Raw genomic sequence first — 25115 nt, 5'->3', positions numbered from 1 at the left:
AACTTGGCAGATTAAAACTGTGTGCCGGACCGAGAGTCGAGCTAGGGACCTTTGCCTTTCGCGAGCAAGTGCTCTAACGGCCCAAGCATCACCCACGACCCGTCCTCACAGCGTCACTTCCACCAGTACCTCATCTCCTACCTTCCTGAGTTTACAGATGCTCTCCTGCATATCTTGAGGGGCTAGCACTCCTGGAAGAAAGGATATTGTGATATACGGCTTTGCCACAGCCTGGTAACGTTTCCACAATGAAATTTCCACTCTGCAGCGGAGTTTTTGCTGCTATGAAACTTCTTGGCAGATTAGACCTGTGTACCGGAAGGAATGAAGTTAACAGATGAAGAAGTTATAGCAGAAAGATAGTTGTGTCGTCGGGTAATCAGTCGTGCATGGTTAGCTTAGTCGGTAGAGCACTTTCCCGCAAAAAGCAAAGATCTTGAGTTCGAATTTCGGTCCGACACTCAGTTTTCATCTGCTATGAAGCTTCAGTATAAGAACTGTTTCCATTCTCGCCATCACATAACATTGCAAATACCAGTCAAAGAAAGATAGTACGAAACAAAAATGTTTACTTTATAAAAAATACAGTCATTCCATAAATAAATACAAAGGGGGTTATGTTCCTGTTGTCTGTATAGCAGCAATAATATCTTTTTATAGCAGTGCCATGTGAAATTAAGGAGTCATTTGCTGAGATTCACATTGCAACACAATCTTCTCTGTGGCCTAACACTTGGGCCCAGCTATAGTCAAAAACAATGAAACGCCTACAGATTCGTTCCAAAATTAGCTTCACGCAGTCTTTTGCTTCTGATTGACAGCCACAAGACTTTTGCAATAGCAGGCTATCCTGTACAGCAAATAGATCGCGATTGACGCCGTCGCAACGAAGAATGCGATGACGTCGAGCAGCAGCAGCTGCCACCAGCTGAGGTCGAGGGCTGCACTGCGCAGGTGGGGAGCACCCTTGTGACGTATCACGTATTCGATCCACCACACGGCAGTGTCCAACGACCTCTCCTGGTGCTCGCGGAATACCGCTGAGAATCGCTTCATATTTTCTCGGTAGCTGTGGGGAAAAAGAGGATGGATGATCATTTGTTACAAGTAGTAATTAGGAGTGACGGTAAAAGAACAGCACAAGGAAAAATAGCTCCAATAAAGTAAAACCTGCTAATAGATAAATAGGAAACAAAAAACTCAATATAAGTTAGGATAATCTTTCTACAAGTCGCACTAAACTTCACACTCGATTCAGATACAAGTTCAGAAAGAGTAAAAAAAGGTACAAGCGAAAGATAGCAACCTGTATTACATAAAAGTTTTCTGAGTATCTTACCATATCATATTATAAAAGCCATACAGGAGGACTGACGTTTCGGCCATGGTTAGACTGGCCTTCTTCTGGGTCTACCTGATGTGCTTTGGTTATGAGGTGTCGCTAGGGCGGGCGCGCAGGCAATGGCGGCTCTCTGTTCGAATCACACAATCGAGCCCCAGTCTCACAGAGATGTCCTGAGGTGCCTCACACAGAGAGCACCCCAGAGTAGCCCTCAGAGCTACAACAACCGCTTCTCGCTTTTTGGCAAGAATAACGTTTTTCTCATTTTTTTGCAAGGATGGGGACCTTTATTTACGATAATGTACAGTCAAATCACCAACAGAATGTATAGTTTCACATACACACCGTGTCCTTCATACCACATGTATACAGACTCATCTTGATTCACCTTACGACGACTGTGTGTTCCGTGTTTTCACACCAAAGGACACTGTCGAATATAAATAAGACTTTCCAGATCTCTATTTATCTTCACCAACAACAAAAGTTTGGTAAGCAATAACATCACGAGCATCGAATCTTTCAAGGACACCTCACAGCTATGGCACATCAGTAGACCCAGAAGAAGGCCGGAACACTGGCTTCTCATACTTAGCTTCTACACTACTGGCCATTAAAATTGCTACACTACGAAGATGTGCTACAGACCCGAAATTTAGCAGACACGAAGAAGATGCTGTGATATGCAAATGATTAGCTTTTCAGAGCATTCACACAAGGTTGGCGACGGTGCCGACACCTACAACGTGCTGACATGAGGAAAGTCTCCAACCGATTTCTCATACACAAACAGCAGTTGACCGGCGGTGCCTGGTGACACGTTGTTGTGATGCCTCGTGTAAGGAGGAATTTTGCGTACCACCACGTTTCCGACTTTGATAACGGTCGGATTGTAACCTATCGCGATTGCGGTTTAACGTATCGCGACATTGCCGCTCGCGTTGGTCGAGATACGATGACTGTTAGCAGAATATGGAATCGGTGCGTTCAGGAGGGCAATACGGGATGCGGTGCTGGATCCCAATGGCCTCGTATCACTAGCAGTCGAGATGACAGGCATCTTATCTGCATGGCTACAACGGATCGTGCAGCCACGTCTCGATCTCTGAGTCAACAGAAGGGGACGTTTGCAAGACAACAACCATCTGCACGAACAGTTCGACGACGTTTGCAGCAGCATGGACTATCAGCTCGGAGACCACGGCTGCGGTTACCCTTGACGCTGCATCACAGACAGGAGCGCCTGCGATGGTGTACTCAACGACGAACCTGGGTGCACGAGTGGCAAAACGCAATTTTTTCAGATGAATCCAGGTTCTGTTTACAGCATCATGATGGTCGCATCCGTGTTTGGCGACATCGCGGTGAACGCACATTGGAAGCGTGTATTCGTCATCGCCATACTGGCGTATCACCCGGCGTGATGGTATGGGGTGCCATTTGTTACACGTCTCGGTCACCTCTTGTTCGCACTGACGACACTTTGAACAGTGGACGTTCCTTTCAGACGTGTTACGACCCGTGGCTCTACCCTTCATTCGATCCCTCCGAAACCCTACATTTCAGCAGGATAATGCACGACCGCATGTTGCAGGTCCTGTACGGGCCTTTCTGGTTACAGAAAATGTTCGACTGCTGCCCTGGTCAGCACCTTCTCCAGATCTCTCACCAATTGAAAACGTCTGGTCAATGGTGGCCGAGTAACTGGCTCGTCACAATACGCCAGTCACTACTCTTGATGAACTGTGGTATCGTGTTGAAGCTGCATGGGCAGCTGTGCCTGCACACGCCATCCAAGCTCTGTTTGACTCAATGCCCAGGCATATCAAGGCCGTTATTACGGCCCGAGGTGGTTGTTATGGGTACTGCACCCAAACTGCGTGAAAATGTAATCACATGTCAGTTCTAGTATAATATATTTGTCCAAAATGGTTCAAATGGCTCTGAGCACTATGGTCATCTGTCCCCTAGAACTTAGAACTACTTAAATCTAACTAACCTAAGGACAGCACACAACACACAGTCGTCACGTATTTGTCCAATGAATACTCGTTTATGATCTGCATTTCTTCTTGGTGTAGCAATTTTAATGGCCAGTAGTGTGCATTATGGTGCGGTACAATAATCAGAAAACTTTTATGTCAGCTGACTCTGGTTGTAGAAGCCCACGCAACTACATTCATCCATAGAAATTATCTATTTTATGTCTAAAACAAATGTATATCAAGTGCAAATAGGTTCAGAATATGTCGTCGCTCGACTAAAGGAATGAAATGAGGTCAAGGCTAAATATTTTGTCGATATAGGAATCTCTGGAGGTAAGTGAGAGCTCAGTTCGAGAAATATGAGGAGTAGAAGTATGTGTTAGTTTGTTACTTTCTCTACAAAATGGAAACGTATAAACTTACCTAGCATTTCCAAGTACTGTATGAATGGCACTCAGAACCGTATCGGTAGTGACGTCTTTGAACTGCAAGCGGTAGCCTATACCGGCCTGTTCCATCTTAGCCACATTGTGGGTCTGATCTCCAATGAAAGGAATGCCAATCACAGGCACTGCGAAGTAACTTGCTTCATTCATGCTCTGGAGTCCTCCCTGGGTAATGAACAGTTTAATGTTTGGATGTGCTGAAAAAGTGGCAATAGACGTAAAAGTTACGACACTGACGAAGCTTTATTTGTAAAGACTGGTGCACTGTACAGAAGCTTACCCAAGACGTCCTGCTGGGGCAGCCATTTGGCTATCATAACGTTCTCCGGCTGTCCAGGCAGGCTGTCCACCTCCCACTTCCAGAGCACCCGCTGAGGCAGCTGTGCGAAAGCTTCGAGGAACGCTCGCCTCTTATGCTCTGGCAGCGCAGTGCTTCTCACGTTGCTGCCGAGGCTGAAGTAAATTGCACCATCTTTTGCACCATCGAGGAAATCCTGGATATCCTGTAAAATAAGTAGTCTCATGAGCCAGTTTATCCTGCACGCAAATTGTTACAATTGGTAATGTTTCACAAATATATAGAAAACAATCAAAGAGACAGATATAGATGGGATTTGTGGTAAATTTCTTTTATTCCTAAGCACAATAAACACTACATTTATCACTTGTAACGATTGTAAATTGGGTGTCAAATTATTTTCATCACAAGGTATTCTCCTCTACAGATTAAAAGTCACTAAAGTCATTTGCATCACTGAGCCTGTGGGAACATCAAAGTCTATTTCCCCCAGAGCGCTACTGCTCGTCTTAGAGGGTATATCTATGTTGTTTGGCATTGTGGATAAGAACTTGTAGTAGGTTGCAGACAAGAATTAATGATGTGTTCCTGTATATATTCGCTAACTGATAACTGACGAAACTAAACTCATTATGTGCAATATTTCCGCTGTGTCACTAGCTGCCAGCGTATCTTGTTTTATTTCCACAATAATTTTGCTATATTTTATTAATTTTAAATCTCGATATATTTAGCCACAGATTAAAGCTTCACTCCTTTTTGTATCGTAACAAGTCTGAAGTGAGAACATCAGAGTTCACCTACACCAGAGATCACCTGTTTCATAAGTTTACTATACATGTATACACAGTTTCAAAACATGAGTGACTGCTGCTGTCAAATTTCACAAGTGTGAAGATGTACTAACAGACATCTCTCATTACTCATGTTGAAACAGAGCTGCCTAGAAGCCAGTTCAAATTGAGCAATATTTATTATTATTATTGTTATTAAATTATCAAATTCTAATTTCAAATGACCAACTAAACTGAAAGTAATAGTCACTAATATTACATGCACCATACTTATGAATAAAAATCAACCCAATAAAATTGTAAGTAATTGCATACCTACATATCTTTAGTGAAGTGATTTCCAGTTCAGTTTTTCATAAAAATAGGAACCCTATACAAAACAACATTTCTCTTGATATACCTCACATTTCATCATTCGCTGTAGTGAAATATCAACACCCAGAAAACTTATGTCTATGGCTTCATTGAAGTTAAAATTCTGTTCGTATATACAGCCCTGCTCAAATAACTATATTATCTTTTCTATGCTTAACTCAACAGTCACATTAAAGAAATTTCATATGTGGTTGCTCAGTGCCTCCTAGTAAAGGAAATGTGTTAAATTTGAGATATTTACCCACATATGGAACGTGGTTACATCCAGCATATAAATTATGCTATATTTATGTAAATTTAAGGAAATGATTCCTTGCATACATTCCTAGACCTTTCTGTACTAAGAGCTTTGTAACCCGCCAATTAAAAAGGAGGTGAACTAGCTATCATTTAACAATAGAAAACTCACATTTCTGTCGATAAAACTGTGACTTTCAGTATAATATGATCCAAATATATAACATAAATTGTAATTAATGGGCTTTCTCTCATACATTCTTGTATTTATGTTACTTATGAAGTTGTGCTTTATGTAATCAAGTACACCTAAAACACAGAAAAGTAATTTTTGAAAGATATCCAAAGGGATATAATAATTTATCTAATAATTTTCCACATCTGTAACAGAATTTAGAGCAAAAAAGCAAGGCTTCAGTTATTCTCTTAAATATTATTAACCTTTTAGAGTATTTGCTACACAAGTAATTACCCCTGTCGACGTTCCTTGAAATAGCTGGTCTACCACTACTCTAAATCTCACACAAACCCATATCTTCATCTATATCTTCATCACTCTGTTGTTGTTGTGGTCTTCAGTCCTCAGACTTGTTTGATGCAGCTCTCCATGCTAATCTATCCTGTGCAAGCTCCTTCACCTCCCAGTACCTACTGCAACCTACATCCTTCTGAATCTGCTTAGTGTATTCATCTCTTGGTCTCCCTCTACGATTTTTACCTTCCACGCTGCCCTCCATTGCTAAATTTGTGATCCCTTGATGCCTCAGGACATGTCCTACCAACCGATCCCTTCTTCTAGTCAAGTTGTGCCACAAACTTCTCTTCTCCCTCATCCTATTCAATACCTCCTCATTAGTTACGTGATCTACCCACCTAATCTTCAACATTCTTCTGTAGCACCACATTTCGAAAGCTTCTATTCTCTTCTTGTCCAAACGATTTATTGTCCATGTTTCACTTCCATACATGGCTACACTCCATACAAATACTTTCAGGAACTACTTCCTGACATTCAAATCTATACTCGATGTTAACTAATTTCTCTTCTTCAGAAACGCTTTCCTTGCCATTGCCAGTCTGCATTTTATATCCTCTCTACTTCGACCATCATCAGTTATTTTGCTCCCCAAATAGCAGAACTCCTTTACTACTTTAAGTGTCTCATTTACTAATCTAATTCCCTCAGCATCACCCGACTTAATTCGACTACATTCCATTATCCTCGTTTTGCTTTTGTTGATGTTCATCTTATATCCTCCATTCGAGACACTATCAATTCTGTTCAACTGTTCTTCCAAGTCCTTTGCTGTCTCTGACAGAATTACAATGTCATCGGCGAACCTCAAAGTTTTTATTTCTTCTCCATGGATTTTAATAGCTACTCTGAATTTTTCTTTTGTTTCCTTTACTGCTTGCTCAATATACAGATTGACTGATATTATAAAATGAAGAGATTTAAGCCTTTCACGCCGGAGCCGTGACTGCTGCGTCGTGCTCTGTGGACGAGCGCCAGTGCGGCCCGGCCGTGGCCCCTGCACGGCGCACTTCCCGCGCTGCCCGCGGCGTTGCTCTGTCCTGCTTTCACACTCGTAGTGTTGTCGCAGTTATCGTACTTTATACGATATATGTATTCGTGGAAATATTCATACAAATCACACATGTTTTGACATTGTCTGCGTTGTTGCACAAATCCAATGGAACAGCTGAAGTAGCACGTATACATGATCTACAAGCAGCTACAAAGGTGTTTCACGTTCATCGTCGGATTCGAGCGATGATTCGCTTTAATTTTCAGAGTCATTACCCAGTATGAGAGAAAGAGCTTACCTGCCATAACAGTCCTAGTAGAAACTAACTGAGGTTAACAACACGCCAGTTCAGGTTAGAGACAAGGCTGCAAATGAGCAGTTGAGCACGGGGAACAAAGCGGATAGATGGTGCGTTGGTCAAACTTCCACACAAGTCGAGAGTAGTGAAGCGGAGAAATATGACGCGAGGCGGAGCTCCTGCCGCGGTCCGCCGGCTGAGCGGCACATTCGCTCCCTACTTCAGCGTAAGTTCACCGTAGCGAAAGGGTTAAACGAAAAATAGAGACTGCTCTCTGCTGGATAATTGTAATGAGAATTGTTTTGTATGGTGATCAGTGAACAAGTTGTGTATATTTTGATCTTAATAAATGTTGATACATTCCTGTCGCCACCGGAATCGTTGTTACTTCCCATCTCTGACTATTATTTCAAAATACATAATTTCCGAACAGGGACACTCAAGTCAGTTGTTCGCTATTACAGTATTTCGGAGAGCTCCTATCTTGGTGTCCGGACTTCCAGAAAGTGCTACGTGACTTGAAAATCGTATTACTCGCGTGATCAGTGCTCGCATATTCGTTGTTTCTGTGTACTTCCCTAGTTGTCTTGATTGCAAAAGTTTATCCTAAAATGGCGGTTGGGGGACAGTTGGACTAATGAAGAAATTCTGGGTCTGATCGGACAATCTGGTTCCTACAGTTCTGAAATCGATAACAGTATTTCTGAAATAGATGGTGATCTGGTTTTCTCCTTCACCTTATAAGCAGGAGTCATGCAAAGAATCCGAAAAAGTTTACGACTTGCGCGGGACGCTGCAGTCACTGTGGCAAGAGAGGAATCTGTTAAAATCGTTAATGCTGTCGTTACTCAGTCAATCGCTCTATCCATTTCTCATTGTGGCCCAGTAAACAGTAACACTTGTGGTGCTACAGCGTGGTTCAGTGACTGAGTAAGGAGGGATTAAGATACAGGTCGTCTTTTCTGTTTACTCAGCGTGGCTTTTTCAGAATGCGTGAGGTGAAGGATCCGGCCTTTTTGAGAAGTGAGTTGGAGTACAAACTGAAGCGATGGAAGATAGAGCCAAAAGTAAACATTCATAAACTGATGGAACAAGTGCAACAAAACAGTCACGTGCCCACACAAAACACTAGTGATCCCGATGAAGTGAGTTTGGCTGCCGACAACATTGTTACTGAATATGAGGAAATGTTCAAAGTCTTGCGGAGCCAGGCTACTCGTAGTCCTAACCAACTGCATAGACTCCAGGCCCATTTCAACAACTACCTTGATAGAATGAATGATTTTGCAGGTGTGAACAGAGATCAGATACAGAATTTGCTGTCTGAGTGGTATAACGGTTCATGAACTGTTGCGGGATAGGAGCGGTAATGCGAGCAAAACCATTTTTGAAGTACATCAGACAGATCATGCTTAAGTAATGGGGCAGACAGATTTTGAAACCTTATTCGTTAAGTTGCCAAACACACTACAAGATGTGTTACATGAATGTTCTAAGTTCTCGTTAGATTCAGTTGACTGTATGGGCGAATTTTTTAACTTTGTGGTTGAATTCCAGATAAGATCACGAACGTTGCAAATGAGTGGTTTACAGGCATTAAGAGTAACTGCTGTAACATTGAAGGGTAGCTTACTTGAAAAGGTACTGCTAGCCATATGGGAAGTAACACATGGAGGTAATTCTGGAGTAGGACCTGTGAATTAATGCCGTCTAGAGCCACGCAAGAATTGGTCTATCTCGATGCTATCAAGCTGCTAATAAAATATGTGGCACGAGTTAACCGAACCGTAGTAGTATTTGATATGGCATACACTGAAGAACAGGTCGTAAGTCATATATTAGGTGAGTTAAATCCTGAAAGTAGACAGGGAGCTTTATTTTGTCAGATTCCCAGAACTATTTCTCAACAAACGAAGTAATAAAGCAAATAGGGGCTATGTAATTAATAGATGCGCACACTGGGATGAACATGACTTAAAAGGATTGGCTGTGAGCAACAGGCAGGTGTAAGTAAAACAGGAACAGCAAAAATACTGTAGGAGACCACAAAAAGAAGCTCCTAGTCTGCAAAACATAGTGAAATAGCATCATCGTAGGTTACATGTTGGAAGTATAGTAGGTAGGGCCACGAAATGAATGATTGTGTACTGCAAGGAAGGGTAGGTTAATTAGTGCGATGAAGGTTAATGAGATGCCAAACTCCCCATGCGTGTGCGCAGTTAATGAAGAACCACTATGTGCTTTAATCGACCTGTGCAGCACGGTTTCGACTTTTGACTACCAATTCTTTGTGGCATGTCAGACAGTGTTGCCAAATTCCTGATTGATCATGGTAACAATCTTAAGTTTAGGCCTGTGGAATAATTCTACTTTTGTAAGCAGTGTCAACGGGGACCATGGCCGGAAAGAAGACTAAATCTTATTTGGGAGGAAGTGGTAGAGGAAATTCGAATTGAAATGCGTTTGAGGAACAACCGAGTCAGGGAGAAATTCATACGGGTATGGGGAGAGTTTCCTGATGCGTTGACTAAGGAGTACGGGATGACCAGTTTGGTTGAATATGGGGCCGACTTAAACGATTAGATCCCTATTAAGGAGACGCCCTATAGATTGTCACCACCAAGGACGAAAGTATTGAAAGAACATTTAGAAGGAATATTAGAGCAAGGCATTATGTGACCATCCAGACCACTATATGGTACCCCAATATTCTTGGTGACCAATCCTAATGAAGAGCGTGAGAGCATCATCTGGTAGTGAATTACTTTTGCCTCCGTTTCGATGAAAAATCAATCCGAGCTGAACGCCTGGCAGCCAACAAATTCGCTCTTGTATCCGAAATTTAGGGAAAACTAATTGAAAACAGTATTCGTTCTTACCGCCCTGGAGAAAATGTAACCATTGACGAGTTACTGTAACGAAGCAAAAGAAGATTTACGTTAACTCAGTTCATCTCCAACAAACCGGACAAATCTGGTCTTAACTTCTGGTTGGCTGTCGATGTAACGACAAAGTCTACATGTAACACTTTCCCATAACTCGGCAAAGATGACACCCACAGGGAGAAGCAACCACTTGGAGAGTGTAAATCAAGGAAGAAATGTGACGACAGAAAACTTTTTTACGTCCCTTCAACTTGCTGAAAACTCAAAGCAAAGAAAACTTCACTTGTTAGTACAGTGAACAAGACCGTAGTGAGACCCCCCCCCCCCCCATGAAGTAAGGAAGCCGAATGCTGAAATACACTTCATCACCATCCTGCACCATAGTGGCAAGACAGAGTGCACCATAACCGTACATCAAGGAAAGAAGAATAAAAATGTCATTCTTCTGACTACACTGCTTGCTGGATAGCAATAAACTAGGAAGGAAAGAAGAAACCTGAACATATAACATTCTTCAATGCAACAAAGTATGGGGCGGACGTGTTTGGTCATGCGACCTATAAATGTACCACAAAGGTTGCATTTAGTAGAGGGCCAGTGCATGTCTTCTACAGCCTCTTGGACATGATGGCAGTAAATTCATGGGTCATCTACAACATGGTAATGAATAAGAAGATGGAAAGGAAGAAGTTCATACTTCACGTGGAGAATGAACTCAAGGGAACGAAAGAGAAAGAACATCAGGCAAAGGAAGAGGGTACGGGACTGACAACATCTACAAAGCGGAGGAAATGCCAAATCAACCTCTGAAAAGGCAACAAGGCCAGCGAAAACTATGTGAAGTGCCTCAAAGCAGTGTGCAGAAAATGTGCGAGTAAAACAGAAATCACCTGTTCTAAGTGCGTCTCCCAGATTCCAGTTAACTGGAGTGACAAATAATAGAAAACCGTGTGTAGAACACATGCGAGAATAATAGGGACCAAATATACTAAATGTGTCTAGAAGGCTGTACAAATACACTCCTGGAAATTGAAATAAGAACACCGTGAATTCATTGTCCCAGGAAGGGGAAACCTTATTGACACATTCCTGGGGTCAGATACATCACATGATCACACTGACAGAACCACAGGCACATAGACACAGGCAACAGAGCATGCACAATGTCGGCACTAGTACAGTGTATATCCACCTTTCGCAGCAATGCAGGCTGCTATTCTCCCATGGAGACGATCGTAGAGATGCAGGATGTAGTCCTGTGGAACGGCTTGCCATGCCATTTCCACCTGGCGCCTCAGTTGGACCAGCGTTCGTGCTGGACGTGCAGACCGCGTGAGACGACGCTTCATCCAGTCCCAAACATGCTCAATGGGGGACAGATCCGGAGATCTTGCTGGCCAGGGTAGTTGACTTACACCTTCTAGAGCACGTTGGGTGGCACGGGATACATGCGGACGTGCATTGTCCTGTTGGAACAGCAAGTTCCCTTGCCGGTCTAGGAATGGTAGAACGATGGGTTCGATGACGGTTTGGATGTACCGTGCACTATTCAGTGTCCCCTCGACGATCACCAGTGGTGTACGGCCAGTGTAGGAGATCGCTCCCCACACCATGATGCCGGGTGTTGGCCCTGTGTGCCTCGGTCGTATGCAGTCCTGATTGTGGCGCTCACCTGCACGGCGCCAAACACGCATACGACCATCACTGGCACCAAGGCAGAAGCGACTCTCATCGCTGAAGACGACACGTCTCCATTCGTCCCTCCATTCACGCCTGTCGCGACACCACTGGAGGCGGGCTGCATGATGTTGGGACGTGAGCGGAAGACGGCCTAACGGTGTGCGGGACCGTAGCCCAGCTTCATGGAGACGGTTGCGAATGGTCCTCGCCGATACCCCAGGAGCAATAGTGTCCCTAATTTGCTGGGAAGTGGCGGTGCGGTCCCTTACGGCACTGCGCAGGATCCTACGGTCTTGGCGTGCATCCGTGCGTCGCTGCGGTCCGGTCCCAGGTCGACGGGCACGTGCACCTTCCGCCGACCACTGGCGACAACATCGATGTACTGTGGAGACCTCACGCCCCACGTGTTGAGCAATTCGGCGGTACGTCCACCCGGCCTCCCGCATGCCCACTATACGCCCTCGCTCAAAGTCCGTCAACTGCACATACGGTGCACGTCCACGCTGTCGCGGCATGCTACCAGTGTTAAAGACTGCGATGGAGCTCCGTATGCCACGGCAAACTGGCTGACACTGACGGCGGCGGTGCACAAATCCTGCGCAGCTAGCGCCATTCGACGGCCAACACTGCGGTTCCTGGTGTGTCCGCTGTGCCGTGCGTGTGATCATTGCTTGTACAGCCCTCTCGCAGTGTCCGGAGCAAGTATGGTGGGTCTGACACACCGGTGTCAATGTGTTCTTTTTTCCATTTCCAGGAGTGTAGTTCATAAATGACAAGCTACTTGTTGGCAAATTTGTAACACATGTTATTGGTGAAATAATAATTATTAATTATCGTGTTAAATAATTATTGTGATTACTAGAAAAAAAGGTATGCTTTAACAAAAACTAAAATGAACTACTTGTTTAAGTCCGATATGAAAATATTATATGTGGGTTCAAAGTGACACCTTTTCTTCGTTTCTAGGTTCTAGCGTTAAAGATGAAAGGACATTACGGTTTAACCAAAATAGATTTTTCTACTTACCTGAGGAAGTGGCTTCCGTTGTTTCTCTAGATGAAGTCCCGTCAGCTCGACGACATTAGGTAGCAGTGGCCGCGGGTAATTGACGCTGAAGTGGTTGTTGACAAGGAGGAGGCTGAAGTTTCTGTCCATCTCGTACGTAGGGGGGAGATCGGGACCAAAATACCTCCTAAGGAGCTCATTTTGTTTTGGCATCACTTCATAGTTCCAATTGTAAGAAAATAGTGCGATAATGTAGGCATTATACAGCCTCTGCCAGAAGGACATGCGGTCTGTGTACTCAAGCATGAGATCGGGGGAATATGCTGGGTTGTTGGGATTTCCCAAAGAAGAGAGTACTGGAGCAGGAGCACCCAGAGACACGAAACCAATTGCTGGTGGCGATCCCAGCTGGTGAATTAGGCCATAATAGCAATAATATATTAACTTCTCTAGGATAATTACGTCGAACGACGGCTGGGACCTGCAAAAGAAATTGAGATGTCACATTATCTCAGTACTGAAAATTTTTGAGGGCTAAATATCTCATTCAATTCAAACATTATAATTACCGAAGAAAATCCTTCATCTGTAGGGATTCTAATTGCATCTCACAAATCGCCAGTCCCAAAGGATTCCAAGTCGTTAACGTTTCAGTTGGACTTTGGTCCGCCATCGATACAAAATCAAACTTTGTTCTCCAGTAGTCGTACGACATCGATAGATCAATTTCTGAATAATTCTGAATATTTTTCTAAGGGAAAAAATGTATTTTAGTGAGCAGTTTCCCAACATGTTTAACAAGACCAATAATGAATTACATTCTAATATCTAAAAGTTGAGAACTGGAAGAGGAGAACTGGAAGAGGAAAACTGCTAACTTGCTGCAAATGAATGAATATGTGGAAATTTGCTAACTCTTTAGACATGACCTGCATCCAGCTTCTCCGATGTTAGTGAATGACAGAATGCAGAGCATCAGACTCATAATTCCTGAAATGTGCTTTCACTTTCGTTGGGAGCAGAGAGCAGTCTAAGTGTGAAGTTTACACAGTAATGGTAGACGGACGTCGTTTGGACCCTATTTTGTGGGGCACAATCTTCAGGCGCCAAGATACAGTACAGACGCTGAAGAATGTCTAAATAGCGCTGAATGAGGTATGAAGTGTCATTTCAGCTTTTTGAAGACGGCACTCGTCTCATTGGCCGAGATCCATAACAGACGCTTTTGCAGTGGCACACGACTTGGAGGTAACCATTTCGGATCTTGGTGGTGGGAGACATTTCCCTGCCTATATTTGGACAGCAAGATGAGGAGAGGTGTTGGCCCTGAATTTGGGTAGCATCAAACTATGCGCCAGTGTCTTAGACAAAATTCCATACACGTCCGCAACGTTTCATGGAGTGAGGGCATGTATACCTGTTGACAATGATCCGTTGGGTTGATGAGGACGTTAAACTCGGCGGTCCCCGTGCTGCTACTCGAGGAGGAAGAAATTAGTGTTTTAACGTCCCGTCGACAACTGGGTCATTAGAGACGCACAAGCTCATATTAGGGAAAACTGGGAAAGGAAATCGGTCGTACCCTTTGAAAGGAACCATCTCGGCATTTGCCTGAGGCGATTTAGTGGAAACGCGGAAAACATATATCAGGATGCGATATATACGTTGTTATAGTGCTGTGTTATTCCGAATTACGATGCAATTGCCGACACTGAAGTATCGTATTCATGCACCGACACCTGGCAAGCAATTTTCAAGTAAAATGTCTCCCCTGTAAGGAAATATAGATAATGGATGTACGGTACAGGTTGTAGGCGCATACAAAATTGTTACGGCTTTCGTGGCCACTTGTTGACAAACTGCCTATTTGATTCTGTCTCGCCGGCCGCGGTGGTCTCGCGGTTAAGGCGCTCGGTCCGCAACCGCGCGACTGCTACGGTCGCAGGTTCGAATCCTGCCTCGGGCATGGATGTGTGTGATGCCCTTAGGTTAGTTAGGTTTAAGTAGTTCTAAGTTCTAGGGGACTGATGACCACAGAAGTTAAGTCCCATAGTGCTCAGAGCCATTTTTGATTCTGTCTCGGGTTCTTCGGCCGACGTTCGTCTGATGATTTTACTGACGTTTTGCCAGCACGAGTGGCTGGCATTGTCAAAGCTTCACCCTCCACTGCCGGTGGTGAACTGGAGCCGAGCTCGCGGCCGCAAACTATACGTACCTGGCGCGCCAACGTCCGAGGGCTTAACCGGTGCGGTTCTCCTCTTTCTACCTGCGACGGTCGTTCGCTGCAGTACCGGGAAGCCAGGATCCGTTTGTCTTAAGCCTTTCCTCTTTCTTGTTGAAGCTGTTCCCGTGTTTGTGTATTTCTACAGCTTCTCTAAAGAAGCGGGTGTGATAGTGCTTCTCTACAGCCAGAACTTCCGTGTCGGTGACTTTTATTACATTGTCGGTCTCGCTCAGCGCGTGCTCTGCCACGGCCGATTTCTCCACCTGCTCCAATCTGCAATGTCACTTATGTTCTTTAATCCTGGTGTTGATTGATCGTCCAGTCATTCCGCATGTGCATGGTAAGCGGTATATTCCCGACATTGCAAGTGGTTCCCTTTTATCCTTTGCCGATGTAAGACATTCTTTGACCTTCCTTGTCGGTTTTAAAATTGTCTTCACGCCGTGTTCTCAGCGGAGAAGCCCTCGGACGTTGGCGCGCCGGGTACATACAGTCTGCGGCCGCGAGCTCGGCTCCAGTTCACCACCGGCATTGTGGAGGGTGAAGCTTTGACAATGCCAGCCAATCGTGCTGGCGAACCGTCAGTAAAATCATCAGACGAACGTCGGCCGAAGAACCCGAGACAGAAACAAATAGGCAGTTCGTAGAGACATAGTTGACGACATATGGTAGTTGGGGTACAGCCTTGAGTCACGCCCGGATAGCCAAATGGTAAAGCGACCGCTCACGACAAGCGGGAAATCTGGGTTCGAGTCCCGGGTCGGCACATATTTCCACTGTCGTGATTCCATTATAAACCTGATGGTTGTCAGTATTCATAACTGCGAATACATCGCATATACTAAACCACAATGGCAGGACGCGTGTTTGAACCGTCGTCCTCCCAAATGCGAGTCCAGAGTGCTGATCACACCTCGCTCGGTTTGCTGCTATTCAAGAGTAATAGGCTGTGTGGTGCCGGCACAGAGTTTCACCCATTCCCTTCTCCTTCCCTTCAGCCGACAGCGCCATGCGTCTCTTCCTCTTCTGAGACTAGCAATCAACTGTCTCCAGAACCCATAGTTTCCTTAAAGGTTACTGCTGCATGTTAGAAATCCAACTGTGCTTCTCACGAAAGCTTAGAAATGGTTCTGTCTAATGTCCAACTTTAGGGGCCGGCGATTATTAGCTCACCAACACGCCTGGCAAGCGTGGTGTCTTAAATGTCAATCACCTTCCATAAATTGAAATGATGACTTCGAATTTTTAAACGAAGTTACCCGAGATGAGAAAAGTGAAATGGTCAGAATTTCACAACGATGATTCATCAGTCGGCTTCAAGGGTTCTGGAGGAAGCAAAAATTCAAGAAGAAAGAGTAAAGAGTAGCCGTATGCAACATAGGAACAATGAGACAAGCTGAAGACCGCGAGAGACTTGAATGAGAACTACAAGACTGTAACTGGGATAACATTTGTATCTGTGAGACAAGTCTACAAGGAGAAAAGGTTGAGACGCTTCCATCCAGTCACGTCATTTTAAGAACTAAAGGGGACGCTTTTGTACATTTAGCTGCAATTCTAGTCAACAGAAATATCAAGAAATTCATACGGAAGATGGTTTACTGTTCTCCTAGACTGCTGTACGTTGTCCACAAATTGAGCAGCAAATTTGCCATACGGGTCATTGAGGTTAATACTCCAATAAGTGAAGGAGAGGATGTCGAACAACTTTACGAACGTATCACTAAAGCAAAAGATCCTAAAGAGACACAACTGGATATCATTATGGGAGATTCCAATGCAAAAATAGGACAAAAGAAATATGGGGAGTCATGGAATCAGTTAATTATCTGGTAGGTTGCAGACATGAAAGAGGTGAAGGATTGCTAGATTATCTTAGAGTTGAATATTTGTGTTGCGCGAATACGTTCTTTAAGAAACTTGCCCAACGCAAATGAACATAGAAGCGCCCTGGTGGCAAACCAAAAATGAAGTAGACTTCATTCAAACTAACAAAAGACGGAACTGCCAAAATGTGACTGTAGTCAACAGATTCGACACGGAAAGTGACCATAGGTTAGTTCGAGCGAACTTCTCATTTGACTCCATATTTGAACTATCAAAAATGATAAGGAAGCACATTTTTTCAAGAGCCAATGACTTAGGGAGAAGAAAGCATGATTTCGACAAACTTTACCTGAGAAACGTAGTCTAACAGAAAATCTGAAGTCCTTAGACGTAAACGAAGTTACTGAGACAATTACAACAAGCACCTACATTGCAGCAAACGGGATCCCACTCCAGAAATCTAACAAGAACAGTCGACTTTGTTAGTACTATTCAGCTCATCGAAGAAAGGAACACAATGGACACGAATAGAGTAGAATATACCCCTCTTAATAATATTATACGGAAAGAAATAAGAAAATAATATGAGGAAATTTAATATTAATTAGATCGTGTAGACTACTGAAAAAGTTGAAAGATGCAAATTTTAAATAGCAGCATGTCTACAGGAATATCTAAAATTATGAAACTCAAGAACATGAAAGGACATATAGTCATAGACAGACAATATATTACTGAATTTTTTAAAAATTTCTATAACAGCTGTATACTACATCTACATCTACATTTACATTTATACTCCGCAAGCCACCCAACGGTGTGTGGCGGAGGGCACTTTACGTGCCAGTGTCATTACCTCCCTTTCCCGGTCCAGTTGCGTATGGTTCGCGGGAAGAACGACTGCCGGAAAGCCTCCGTGAGCGCTCAAATCTCTCTAATTTTACATTCGTGATCTCCTCGGGAGGTATAAGTAGGGGGAAGCAATATATTCGATACCTCATCCAGAAACGCACCCTCTCGAAACCTGGACAGCAAGCTACACCGCGATGCAGAGCGCCTCTCTTGCAGAATCTGCCACTTGAGTTTGCTAAACATCTCCGTAACACTATCACACTTACCAAATAACCCTGTGACGAAACGCGCCGCTCTTCTTTGGATATTCTCTATCTCCTCTGTCAATCCGACCTGGTACGGATCCCACACTGATGAGCAATACTCAAGTATAGGTCGAACGAGTGTCTTGTAAGCCACCTCCTTTGTTGATGGACTACATTTTTAAGGACTCTCCCAATGAATCTCAACCTGGCATCCGCCTTACCAACAACTAATTTTATATGATCATTCACTTCAAATCGTTCCGTACGCATACTCCCAGATATTTTACAGTAGTAACTGCTACCAGTGTTTGTTCCGCTATCATATAATCATACAATAAAGAATCCTTCTTTCTATATATTCACTATACATTACATTTGTCTATGTTAAGGGGTCAGTTGCCACTCCCTGCACCCAGTGCCTATCCGCTGCAGATCTTCCTGCATTTCACTGCAATTTTCTAATGCTGCAACTTCTCTGTATACTACAGCATCATCCGTGAAAAGCCGCATGGAACTTCCGACATTATCTACTAGGTCATTTATATATATTGTGACCGTTGAGGAGGAAGAACAAGTAGCCCTGAAAGATACCCAGGAGGAAGGCTGGCAGTAATCACTGCTGAAGTTGAAAATGCTCATAAACAAAAAACAAAAGAGCGACTGACGAAGGTACGATAACCAATAAAGTGCTGAAACTGGGTGGAAGTAACCTGCTGGAACTTGTTAGAATACTAATCAAAAAATTCATCAACTGAGGAAGAATACTAGAAAAATGAAAAATGCTGAAGTGGTACTACTCTTGAAAACAGGCGATAAGGAAAACGTGGATAAATCGTAACCAATTGCCTCACAAGGGTATTGGATTTACATCAGTCCCCTGAGCAAAAGAGATTTCGAAAAGGTTTTTCGGCTATGGATCACACCCATACTATTGGCCTACCTCTTGAGAAAACAACTGAGTGGAGCATCAGGATTCATCTGACCTTCATAATTGATCGAAATGCTTACGACTCTGTAGTGATTTGAGAGTCATGAAGACCATGTAAAATGCCATGAAAAATTAACCGTATGTAAAGCTCCTGAAATACATCTATGAACAGACAACAATGCCAATTAGAGCGGATGAAGACCTTATCACCAGTAAAATACCAGTCGGCAAAGTAGTTCGCAGAGTGACACAATCTCTGCGAAACTGTTCACCCTCGCATTACCAGAAGAATTCAAATCACTAGATTGGAACAACAATCCAATAAAGCTGAAGGGCTCATATCTCAGCCACCTGCACTTTACCGATGATGTTATGCTCATAATGGAAAATTCGTAAGAGCTAAAGAGTACGATCTACGAACTAAAACTTGACAGTTGCAAAGATTGGCTTTGAAATGAGAAACATGAAACCCAGACAACCAACGATTTACAGTTGGCAACTAGAAGCTGTTGATGAATACATGTACCTCGCCCACAGAATTAAACAAGGGAAAAACAATCAAAATATTGAAATGTCTCGTAGAATGGGGCTGAGCTGGTCAGAATTCCAGAAGCTGAGATTTATCCTGACCGATAAGAATGTCCCAAATATCCTGCAGGCTACCTGTTGCAGTCTATGGTCTGGTAACTGTGACTTTGACTAAGGCAAGCGCTTGTAAAGTAAATTACGCATAACGAGCCATGAGGCGACAGATGCTATGAGCCAGCCTCAGGGATAGAATTTCTATACGAGGTCATTAGAAGGGAACAAAGGTAACTGACTTTCTAGAGAGAACAGCAAGACTGAAGTGGCAATGGGTTGGACAGGGAGCTCGATAGGATCGTAGAAGGTGGGCCCCTACAATTGTTCACTGGAGACAGTGGGATCACAGGAGGCATTGGGAGACCCTGAAAGATCTGGTGACTGGTACATTATGGGACTATGAAACATATGGACTATGGAAACATATGGAAGAGGCTTGTACTCAGCAGTGGATTGAGATAGACTGAAGAAGAAGAATATGGTATCAACAGTATCGAGGACCTATAAGTGACAAATACGTTCTCCACAGCTCAAAATGGCTCTGAGCACTATGGGACTTAACATCTGAGGTCATCAGTCCCCTAAAACTTAGAACTACTTAAACCTAACTAACCTAAGGACACCACACACATCCATGCCAGACGCAGGATTCGAACCCGCGACCGTAGCGGTCACGCGGTTCCAGACTGAAGCGCCTAGAACCGCACGGCCACACCGGCCGGCTCTCCACAACTGAATCCTGCTACAAATTGCAGACTTATTTCCATGGCACATTCATCTGGAAAGATGATGTTTGCCAGTTCAGTTACTGGAACATAGTGGACAGTTTGGTGATTGACAAGGCATCATATTAAATTTGTCAGAACTTGTTTGATGATCGGTTGAATGTCTTTCATAACCTAAGGTACAGAGATAACATACTACGACCATGCGACCGAGCGAGGTGGCTGATGTAATCATACGAAACTGGACTATCATTCAGAAGGCCAGAAGCTCTTGGCTCAGTCCGGGCATCCTGATTCTGGTGTTCTGTGGTTTACCTAATTGCATATCCCCTGATAGTTCTCTTGAAAATGACGCGGCCGATTTTCTTTTCCTTCATTTCCCAATCCGAGTTTCTGCTCTGCTTCTGATGGCCTCTTCGGTGACTTGATGTTCGGCACTAATTACTCTTCCTATTTCCTTGTAACTACATTATGGCTGGGCTAACTGTTAGTTATTAGTAAAACGTAACAACCAGTTACATGTTCTAGAAACCTATCAATTATTTAATAATTAATTATTTGAAAGGCTTCGTGTAGGCCGTGAAGCACACTGAGATAAAAAAAAAATATTTACAGTGTGTAACGATGAGCCCATATATTGACATACATGTGGAGGAAAATCATCTTGAACTTCTGTCTATTTTAAATTTATTTTCGATTCTAAATGTTCTGTTTGTAATTCGATCACCAAGTAAGAGCTATTTCCAACTCGAAGGAACATATGAATACTGATTGGCACTTCAAACATCATAAGAAATTCACATTCGACATTGGTGGTTGGGCCGCAAGGAAAACTAACAAGACGGAATAAAACATGTCACTTGGAATGAATTCAGCCAAAAACTATGCGACGTGTGATTACGTAGATTTTTTCCGGCGTAATGCTTGTTGATGCTCTTCAGGGTATGTGACCGGAGTCCATCGTCCTGACGACACGATATATCGACGGGCCTCCAAGCCGCCATCTTCAGATGAGACTGAAGGTGCACAATCACGCCGGAACTGAGGTAACGTCAGCCCCTTTATACCCTGGAAATGGGCCTCTGCTTGTGCATGAGAAGCGAAAGGGCCTCTCATTTCCGGCGTGACTGTGCACCTGCTATCTCACCTGAAGATGGCGGCCAGGTGGACCGTCGAAATATCATGTCGCCAGGACAATGAAATCCGGCCGCATAATCGTGAAGAGCATCAACCATGCGACGCGAGTGGGAAAAACAGTAGCTTTGATGATATTGTACTGTAGAAACTTTAGTTAAGCATGCATGAGGCGAAATTACATATGCTCTGCAATGGTCGAGCAATCATCTGTCTGTCGTTCACTTACGAATAAAAGAGAAGCGGATGATTGAATCAACGGAATGAAGCTAAGTGAAACCCGCGCTTCCATGCGTTCCGTCAAGCTTGGAAAGGTTGTACCAGGCCTAGCATCCTCTTTCGAGTTCCAGCTTTTATCAGATTTAAAGCTGTAGGTTGAAGACAGTATCAGCACCCGTCGGACTCTCCTCTCAGGGGCTCGGTGTCTATGCCACTCGTGATCGGCCGTCAGGACAGAGGTCCGCCAATGCCGAACTCTTCAGGGCTGTTCCCCTCACAACTTGCCACTTCTGATCCTCTCGGAGTTTGGCACAAGAATATCATTCGTGCTTCTCCACCCAGCTTCGCTTATCCTCTCCTAAGAAAAATGCATCGATTGCTTCGGCCCATCAATATCGTACAACCCCCAGTCCACCAATCAGGATAGAGAACCGCAAAGTTGCTGTTGTCTTCCACATGAAGTTAAGCTTGTGGCCAATCAGATTTTACCATCCGTGAGTGGAAAAGTTTGTTGTGTACTGAACTGTGTGACGCCAGGTTGTTATCACAATCACTATTTTGTAAATAGAGGAATGTGACCACGAGCGATGTGTCACCATATGGCCACTGCGTGAGTAAGCTGCAATCTGGTTAACGCCATGGTGATATCCTAAGGAATAGTTGAAAATGACTCGCTACTGCCAGAGAACAAGACACTCATTCTCACTCTGCTTGTGAGAGAATTTCAGAGGAACGCGTCTACAAAAGACAAGACGCCTTGTGAGTGGTTATGGCTAAGCCGCACGAAAACACCTCCGATTTTTAAATCACTCCACCACTAGTGTATAAACTACGGGCGTGCTTCATCGGGACAAACTGCATCCCAGTGACGATAATTCGGCCCAGTATTGAAGCGTGGTTCTCTTTCTAAGGGCTCTCTTCTGAACAGAGAAGAAAGACGACCTACCGCTAGCGTCTCGCCTGGTGGCTCTAAATACGTTCTAAAGCGCGTGCATATTAAGAATTTAACAAGAGAACAAAGCTTACTTTCTTTATGTTTCATAAAAATTGATTGACCTTTGCCTCACAACCACATTAGAGCATGCATAAGGTATCATTGATTGATTTCTTGCAATGTTTTGTGTCATTTATGATGACTGTCTTCATCCTTTGTCCCTCACAGTGGCGTAAGTAGTATAATACGAAACGAGTTGGTCAGTTAATTGATATACTGTAATTGACCGACTTATTTCAAGTTCACGTGAGGAATAGAATTTTGTCCAAATACTTCTTGCTTAAGCAAGTACGGCAATAATTGTGAACTGAGAAATTTTTAATTGGATGCCCGCTCTAGAGATGTATTATGGTGTTACAATCATTCTGAAACATAACATTTAATCAAAATTATCGCACATTGCACTTTTGTTGCTTTAGGCTCTTAGAGGAATATACAAAGAAGAGCCAAATAAACTGGGACACCTGCCAAATATCGTGTAGGGCCCTCGCGAGCGTGCAGAAGTATCGCAACACGACGCGGCATGGACTCGACTGATGTCTGAAGTAGTGCTGGAGAGAATTAACACCATGAATCCAGTTGGGCTGTACATAAATCCGCAAGAGTACGGTGGGTGGAAATTTCCTCTGGACAGCACGTTGCAAGGCATCCCAGATATGCTCAATAATGTTCATGTTGGGGAGTTTGGTGGCCATCGGAAGTGTTTTGTTTAAGCTGAGAGGAGTCTTCCTGGAGGAACTCTGTAGCAATTATTGAAGTGTGGCGTGTCCTTCTGGAATTTCCCAAGTCTGTCGGAATGCGCAATGGTGATCAGACAGGATGCTTACGTACGTGTCACCTGTCAGAGTCGTATCTTGACGTATCAGGGGTCCCATATCACCCCAACAGCAAACCCCCACACCATTACAGAGGCTCCACTAGTTTGAACAGTCCCCTGCCGACATACAGGGTCCATGGATTCAAGAGGTTGTCTTCATACCCGTACACGTCCATCCACTCGATACAATTTGAAACGAGACTCTCTCGATCAGGCAACATGTTTCCGGTCATCAGTAGTCCAATGTCGGTGTTGACAGGCCCAGGCGAGGCATAAAGCTTTGTGTCGTGCAGTCATTAAGGGTACACGAGTGGGCCTTCTGCTCCGAAAGCCCATATCCATGATGTTTCGTTGAATGGTTTGCACACTGATACTTGCTGATGTCGCAGCACTGAAATCTGCAGCAGTTTGAGGAAGAGTTGCACTTCTGTCACGTTGCATGACCTTTTTCCGGCTGCATGCGATGTCGGAGATTTGATGTTTTACCGGATTCCTGATATTCACGGTACACTCGTGAAATGGTCGTACGGGAAAATCTACACTTCATCGCTACCTCGGAGGTGCTGTGTCCCATCGCTCGTGCGCCGGCTATAACGCCACGTTGATACTCACTTAAATCTTGATAACCTGCCATTGTAGCAGCAGCAATCGATCTAACAACTCTGCCAGACACTTGTTGTGTTACGTAGGCGTTGCCGACCGCAGCGCCGAATTCTGCCTGTTTACATATCTCTGTATTTGAATACGCTTGCCTGTACCAGTTTCTTTGGCGCTTCAGTATATATCCTTTCAAATAACTAGATCGCTGTATTTATTATTAAAGTCCAGCAACATCGCTGGATGGTTGCTGGAGGGAGCATGCTCGGTGACGAGGAAAAGGCTCTTAAGCAGTGCGTTGAACGAAAGGCGGTGGCCGGACAGAGCGCGTCGCAAGATGGCGGCAGCAGCTCTGCGTGGGGCAGTCACGAGAGACCAGTGCGCAAGACGGGAGTGAGCGAGCACCGTGGGCTGCACTCACTAGACGAGGTGTTCTGATGACGTGCAGTGTGCGGACGTCGTGTGAGAAGTGAGACGTTCCGTACCAAAGTTGGACGGTTGCCTCTATGGCGAGGTAGAACTTCGAACTTTGGGAGATTGTGATGGCGTCGTGGCTCTTTAGACATGTTACGCATTGCCTTCGCTAGACTCACTGCGTTTTGAATTTTTGTCCTTGTGGGCATTACAAGGGTTTAACTGCTAGGTTTAACCCCAACTCACGCTCTGTTCAAGTGACTGCTTCGGTATTTCTTCGCTACAGGTTGAAATTTCGAAATAAGCTGTTTTGGGAGGGTTGGCATATTTTGCCGCCAAGTATGACATTTATGAAAGAATCGATTTGGATTGTTTTATTTCGTAGATTGTGCACGCTGCAGCGTTTAATTAGGCTCAAGCACTGAAGTGTATGTTATTTGAATTGACTAATTCCACTTCTCTGTTTGCTGTAGAAGCCTGATAATATTCTGTGCACTAGTTTTCCGTGCTACCACGGGATTATTTTGTAGTTTCAAGCGGCCTGCAACGAGTTTGGCTGTTCTCGAGCTGCTAACGAGATGGTGCATATTCTGTCTCTGGTCCTGTAACGTTTAATTGAGCTGGATATCGTAGTATGGTGGTACACAGATTTGCTGGGCTTAGGTTTTCGAGAATATTTTACT

General features: G+C 44.1%; 1 protein-coding gene across 1 annotated transcript in view; it reads right to left on the bottom strand.

Moving 5' to 3' along the window:
- Positions 1-549: 549 nt before the first annotated feature.
- Positions 550-25115, bottom strand: part of LOC126473717 (UDP-glycosyltransferase UGT5-like) — a 71946-nt gene continuing 47380 nt past the window's right edge. The window contains exons 3-7 of the mRNA XM_050100962.1: positions 13444-13625; positions 12896-13355; positions 4054-4276; positions 3751-3970; positions 550-1069 (exon numbers count right to left, since the gene is read on the bottom strand). Of these exons, the coding sequence (XP_049956919.1) occupies positions 793-1069; positions 3751-3970; positions 4054-4276; positions 12896-13355; positions 13444-13625 (1362 nt within the window). The 3' untranslated portion in view covers positions 550-792. The remainder of the gene's footprint in view (positions 1070-3750; positions 3971-4053; positions 4277-12895; positions 13356-13443; positions 13626-25115) is intronic.

This window comes from Schistocerca serialis, chromosome 4 (assembly GCF_023864345.2).
Source record: "Schistocerca serialis cubense isolate TAMUIC-IGC-003099 chromosome 4, iqSchSeri2.2, whole genome shotgun sequence".
In the NCBI taxonomy this organism is placed as follows: Eukaryota; Metazoa; Arthropoda; class Insecta; order Orthoptera; family Acrididae; genus Schistocerca; species Schistocerca serialis.
The sequence above is the reverse complement of the archived record's forward strand: the minus strand, read 5'-3'. Positions and strand labels throughout refer to the sequence as shown.